General features: G+C 55.2%; 1 protein-coding gene across 5 annotated transcripts in view; it reads right to left on the bottom strand.

Moving 5' to 3' along the window:
* Window positions 1-6,235, bottom strand: part of Micall1 (MICAL like 1) — a 24,643-nt gene extending 18,408 nt beyond the window's left edge. For 2 of the 5 annotated variants that reach the window (XR_004112716.1, XM_031349121.1), the window contains exons 1-3: window positions 6,057-6,235; window positions 897-945; window positions 429-570 (exon numbers count right to left, since the gene is read on the bottom strand). Coding sequence is in view for 4 of the 5 variants with exons in the window: in XM_031349121.1 (XP_031204981.1) it covers window positions 429-570; window positions 897-945; window positions 6,057-6,220 (355 nt within the window). In the remaining variant the exon portion in view is untranslated. The other 3 variants (XM_031349129.1, XM_031349151.1, XM_031349139.1) reach the window with 3 other exon arrangements.
* Window positions 6,236-6,547: the final 312 nt, after the last annotated feature.

Genomic DNA, 6,547 nt, shown 5'->3' with positions numbered 1-6,547 from the left:
CTGTCAAGCTGAGGGGGCGGGCTCTGCAATGATGCTGTGAACAGCCCCTGAAGAGACCAGGAAGAAAAGCCCTGGGAAGTGTGAAGACAGGAAACAGCAGGCAGGAAGTGCAGTGGGTGAGGGGAGGTGAACTCACAGATGAGCTCACCTGGGCTTCATCGCCTGTCTCCCCTCCCATGGCAAAGCACACAGGGTCTGAATCTGTGGCCCTGGCTGCCCTTAAGTGTGAAGGCCTCAGTCTCCCAAGTGTGGAGACTACGTGTGTGAGCACCTTACCTAAGCCACTGATCTTTTAATGCAATAAATATATGAACTAGCGAACCCACAGTCAGTGACTGAATGACTGGCTGTTTCCTGGCTATTCTACTGCTCAGAAAAGAAGTAAACAGCTCAAGGCAGCCCCCCTGAAGGGCTGGGTCCCCTCTCACCTTGGCCAGAACTGGTGAAGTGGTTGTAGTACTGGGATACATAGGTCATGATGCTGAGACAGTCAGGGACACTCATGGAGACCATGTCGTTGGGGTCCAGGAGAGCAGGGATGCCCAGCTCCTTTTCAGCCACTTCAAAGGCCTAGGGTGGAGGCAGGTACAAAGGTGGGAACAGGAGCAGCCACAGGGAAGAGAGGACAGAGATGGCAGCATTAGTGAATACTTCACAGGCTGGCCCTGGCTCATTATAATGGAGACAGGGTGACAGAGGTACCATCCCCACATGGTGGCCTGAAAGAGTAGCTCTGCTCCTTCAGGGAAGGGCATCCATGGGAAGAGCTGAGGAGAGAGGAGAACCAGGGCCTCCTCTAGGACCTGAACCAGCCCCTCACCAAATGCAGTGTTTCATGTGTGACTCCTGCCCTCTTCCACCACACCACAAGTGCTTCCATCTGTGTGAGGACTCACCAATCGGTTATTCTCGAAGACATTTTCCTTGGAGAGTGATTGGAAGTCACTGCAAGAGACAGGAGGACCCATCAAGAAATGTGATGACAAGAGGGCAGAGTCAGGAGGGACTGGGGAGATTGACCTCAGCTCTGCAAGTCTGGGGAGGGAGCCTACAAGTTCCTGAAGAACTATGGCTGTTAATCTGAAACAAAGAGTGAGCTTACAGCCCTTGGAGGTACCGAAGCAAGGCCTGGGAAATCACTGAGAAGGTGTGGGCTCAAGCGAAGCTACTAAGTCATGGATGGCTTCCCTGCCAGGATTCCCAACTCTTCTCCAGGAGGCCTTCTCAGTCAGTGGCTAAGAGGACCAACCAAGCATGCTCACTTGCAATGTGGGCATCCCCATGTATGGGAGCCTAAAGGTCACAGCAACTCATCTGACAGATGTTCACCTCACTCTACAGAAGAAGGTGCTGAGATTCAAGAGGGGGACCCAGCCAGCTGTGCGAGCCTGCTGTACCTTTTGGACTCCCACTGAATGTCACAGACACAAACCACACCTAGCTGGGAATCCAAAACCCCACCTAACTCCAAGAGGAATGCTTCCTTTCCTGTTCTCTTGTTTCATTTATAATATTTGTTTATTTTGTGTGTATGGGTGCTGATATATCTTCTTGTTTATTTCTGAATGACTTTTTCCAGCATGTATGTCTATGCCCCTGTGCATGCCTGGTGCTCAAGAAGGCCAGAAAAGGGCATGGGGTTCCTTGGGACTAGAGTTACAGACACATGGGTGCTGAGAATTGAGCACACTCTTTAGCCCCCTACATGTGGGGTTTTTGTTTTGTTCTGTTTTGTTTTGTTTTGGATTGGTTTGGGTTTGTTTTTGTTTGTTGGAGGCAGGGTTCTGTCTGTATAGCTCTGGCTGTCCTGGAACCTGCTCTGCAGACCAGGCTGGCCTTGAACTGCCTTCAGAGTTTGGGGTAGCATGTGAAGCTACCGCCCTCCCAGGTCCCACATGTTTCTTAATGGGACTCAAATAGAAGAACTTAGAAGCAGTGTAGAAAGGAACATAATCCAGAGCTGGTAGTGAGCTCTGGAGCCAGCCTCTCTAGAGTGGGCATCTTATTTCCCTCGTAAGGGGCGTCTCAGCTTCTGAAGTGGGGCAGGTGAGTGATGGCAAGACAGATCCACAGACTAGTGTGGGGGACACGGTGCCTGCTGGCTTCATCCATCTGTGGAAACCAGTGGGCTGGAGCATACACAGGTAGGGCACCTGTGGGTCCGCCCTTTAAGTTAGGCTTTGCTGAGGGCAAGTCAGGAACCCTACCAGCCTCTGCTGCCCTGGAAACTCGGGAGAGCCTCAGCCCCAGCTCCCAGGATGGTGTGAGGGCCAGCAGGATCTGAGAGTGGCAAAGGCCTCCTGGCTACAGCAGAGTGTACAAGCTTTGCCACTGCCTAGGGATGACCTTTTGCCAGCTACTTTGCCCTCCTTGTACCTCGGTTTCCTGGTGCCCAACATGGAGGAGAGGGAGGGGGATCCTCCGGAACCACTGAGATCAAGGTAACTGGTCTCCACGGTTCTATTTGGTTTCCTTAGCAGTGTCTCTAGAAAGCAGGGTCATAGCTTGTCCCCACTGCTTCTGGGTATTTGGGAAGTGATCTTGCATCAATGCTTGTTGAAAGAATATAAACTAAGAACTGTAAAACCGTGGTAACTGGGGCTGGGGTGGCGGCTCACTGGGGAGGTGTGTGAAGCGCTTGCCTGAGTTCAAGGACCTGAGTTCAAGCAGTAGCACCGTGGAAAAAGCAGGCATGCTGGTACGTGCTAATCCAGATCCCTGAGGCTGGGTGGACAGGCAACAGAGCCAGGTTAGCAAGCCCCTGGTCTCAATGTTAAAAAAAGAAAAAAAAGGGAGAATATCACCTGAGGCTAATCTTTAGCTTACACACACACACACACACACACACACACACACACACCTCCTACACTTTCTCTCCCCTCAATTCCTTCCACTCCATCCCTGTCCCTGAATAACATCTGGGTTTGGCTAACACAGATCCTTCTTTTCAGAGAAGTTTCAGAAGTTGAGACAGTTCCATTTGTCTCTGGGCGGAACGAAAGCACGGGAATGAATGCCACGTGGGATCTGATCTCACAGGGATTTAGAAAAGCCTGGAGGAGAGAGAATGGCATACATGGTCCGGCCTCTCACCAACACAGCAGAGCGCCCCAACACACACACACACACACACACACACACACACACACACACTGTGGTGGCCTGGGCCAGCACTGGCAGCCTCAGAGGCTTGAACCACTTTATCAAATGGCTTTGGCAGTCACCCAACCTTACACAGATCTGCCCTTAAGTGCTGAGGGGGTAATTCAGTGGGTGAGAGTTTGCCTAGCATGCTCATGGACTTGGGTGCAATCTCTAACAAATAAATACATAAATAGAGGACAGGTAATTCTCTATCCTTCTCGGTGCTTTATGAGGGACCAGGCCTCTCATGCAATTAGCATGGTCCGGGCCCCAGCAAATGGACGACTGGATTGAGTCTAGAAGTCTGCTTGGGAGGGAACAGCCTTCCCACCTGCCTCTTTGGACACCTGCAGGTTTTGAAAGTCCACAGGTGGGGCCTTGGGGCCTTGGAGCCTTCTCTTGTCTTTTCCCTTTTCTCCCTGAAGTGTCCCCTGGAAGGCTCCCAGTAGGCCCACGTGTGTTACAAGAAGCTGGCGTTTTGTTGTTTTTGGAGACAGGGTTTCTCTGTGTAGCCCTGGCTGTCCTGAACTCTCTCTATAGACCAGGCTAGCCTGGAACTCAGAGATCCGCCTGCCTCTGCCTCCCAAGGTCCAGGATTAAAGGGCTGCGCCACCACTCTGCTAGATTGTAGATCTTTGCCTTGTTGGCTGAGATCTCCACTGCCAACCCCAGTGTGGGGAAGCAGTGACTCTAAGCACACTTGTTTACTAGCTAAAGGGGCTAGACAGTCATTCCCAGCCCTCCCTGCCTAATAGCACCTCTTCCAGTGGTTACACGTAACTGCATGCTTATTACCTCAGTTAAAATCCTCACCACAGGGCTGTGAGGTAGGTCTTACCAACCCCACCACCCAGATGCCCAGAGAACTGATGATTTTCTCCAGGGCTTAAACATTAGCACCAGACAGCTAGCACTTAGAGCCTGGGCTTCAGCATCTAGCAGCCTGACACCAAGTCTCCTCCCTCGAGCCTCATCCTAACCTCGCCCCTCAGGGTTAGGCCCCAACAAAAACAGAAGACCACAGAGTCAACTCCAAGGCAGGGCCAAGCCCAGCATCATCCTCCATTACTATAAGTCCAAGGTCCAAGCCCCACTACCCTAATCTGTTAGCACCGGGTCCCATGGCTTTAAAACCTGGCTCTCTTCTGCATCCACATTCTCAAAACTCCATCTTCCAGGGCCCTAGGAACATTGTACCACTGAACACAGCAAACCAACTAAGAGTTGGGCAATGCTTTCAGGCCCTCCCACACCCTGTCCTATGGAAACAAGTGAGGGGGTGAGGGTGGGGAGGTTCCCAGGGTCTGTAAATACAACAGGACCAACTGTTCTATTTGATTTATGAGATTTGCTACTGAAACCTGGAGCAAAAGGAAGACAGGCACTAGATGAACTACTACTCTGTTTTATGAATATATAAATGAACGAATGAAAGAGGTTCCGGGGCTATGGGAAGAAAGCTGAGTAGAAGCCCGCCCTCAGTTGTTCTGAGGGTCTGAATACATTTCCCGAGGAGACCCTTCAGAGGAGCTCGGGTAGGAGGGACCCATGTTCCAGCTGGAAGCTATAGATTGGCGGGTGTCAGCTGTACTAGTCTTCCCCACCCCATCTTTGTGCCCCACTGTGAACAGCCGAGCCGCGGGGGGCATACACCTAGACAGATTCCTAGTCGAGGTGGTTTGGGGAAATAGTGTGCCCGCAGTCACCTGACAGCCATTTATCTAGGAGCCCTGTGCCAGAAACGGGGTTAGTGCCCTACAGATGACAAGCTTCCCTCCTCCATCCCTCTAGGTTCTTTGTGCTTTAAATGTAAATGGCAAACCAGCTGAGGAGAGAATTAAAACTAATGACCTACATTCCCATGGGAGTCCCACAAAATATGGGACTTGCCATGTCGGATGATAGACGCTTATATATAGAAAGGGATGGGGCTAGGCTTCTAAAGGAGGGAAGGATGGGGAAGTGAATAAAGCCGAAGCCTGGCAGCTTCTCTCAGGTAGGAAGTGATCTGGCGCAGGATTCTTTCTGAGGACCCTTTCCGGTAGGTTGCCCTTACAGATGTAAATTTCACCCCGGAATCTGCTCTCACCAGCTCGAACTTAAAGGAAGCCTAATTGGGGGAGTGGCATAGTCTCATCCCCCTACAGTCAAGTTTGGGGCTACTACGCTTTACCGCCAATGGAGGAAGAGAGGCTCAGTATGTCTGCTGGAGCCTACAGCAGGGACGTCCCTAAGGACGGGTCAGAGTTCCCTCTTAGAGGTCAGAGCCTGACACCAGTGGCCCGAGGTGGGGGAGGGGGTGCACGCTCTCGGGGGTCTCGGTGGCCCTGCTCCGCGCTCAGAGGCGGCGGGTGTGAGGTCCCAGACCTCTCAGGGCGGCGCGTGCCACCGCGTCACTGAGGGGGGCGGCGGTCCCCAGCCCCGCGTGCTAGCTCGCTCGCCCCAGGCACTCACAGCAGGTCGGGCCGGTGCCGGTGCAGGATGGCGCAGAAAGCCAGGCCGTCCCGGAAGGAGCTGCTCAGGTCGCGAATGTCCACGCCGCGGTAGCCCTCGCACTGGCGGCGACACCAGGCCAGGAGCGCGCCCCGCGGCCCCGCCATGCCAGGCCGGGCTCGGACGGCCCGGACTGGGGCTCGGACTCGGGCTCCGATTCGTGTGGCTCCGGCTCGGGGTCAGGTGGCACTAGGCTGGGTCTCGGGCTCCGGCGGGGCCAGTTTCCGGCTGTGTCTGCGGCGCGGCTCGGAGGTCCGGGCACCACCGGCGGCCGGGGCGGGGCCTCGGTGTCCTCGCTCCGCTCCGGCGCGGCTAGGGCTGAGGACTCGGCTCCCGACCCCGCCCGGCCAGCCTGCCCCGACCTGCCCGCGCAGCCTCCGCCCCGCGTGGCCCGGCCCGGCCGGCCGCCGCTTACTCACCGCGGCCCGCTGTGCTCATTGTGGGCCGGCCTCGGGCGCCCACCGCCTCCGTCCCCGCCCCTGCCCTCCCGCGTCGCGGGGGAGCGCGAGGAGGATGGGGCCCCACCCTGCGGCCCCGCCCCCGCCGTCGAGCCCCTTCCCCGGAAGGGCGGACACCCCACCATAGTCCCTATCCTCCAGACCGAGTCAACCCTTCCCGTGGGGAGCCCCTCCTGGAAGACAGGACAACTCCTCGCTGGCTAGCCCCTCCCCAACGCCACCCCGCAGGCTCCCCAGGCCCTCCTACCCCAAGAGGCGGGACACTCTTTGCGGCGAACCTGCCTCAAGCTCACCCTTAGGAAAGAACCTTCAGAATTCTCCTCACTGACTTCTCTGGACCACACCCACGCCTGGTCTGAAAGTCGAGGCACTTTCCCCACAGATCCAAACCTCCAGATGGCCACCAGCTTTCTTCCATGCCCCACCCCGCTACAACACTCCGATCACCCTCC

Source organism: Mastomys coucha, unplaced genomic scaffold (assembly GCF_008632895.1).
Source record: "Mastomys coucha isolate ucsf_1 unplaced genomic scaffold, UCSF_Mcou_1 pScaffold11, whole genome shotgun sequence".
In the NCBI taxonomy this organism is placed as follows: Eukaryota; Metazoa; Chordata; class Mammalia; order Rodentia; family Muridae; genus Mastomys; species Mastomys coucha.
Note: the sequence above shows the minus strand (reverse complement) of the source record. Positions and strands in the feature narration are given on the sequence as shown.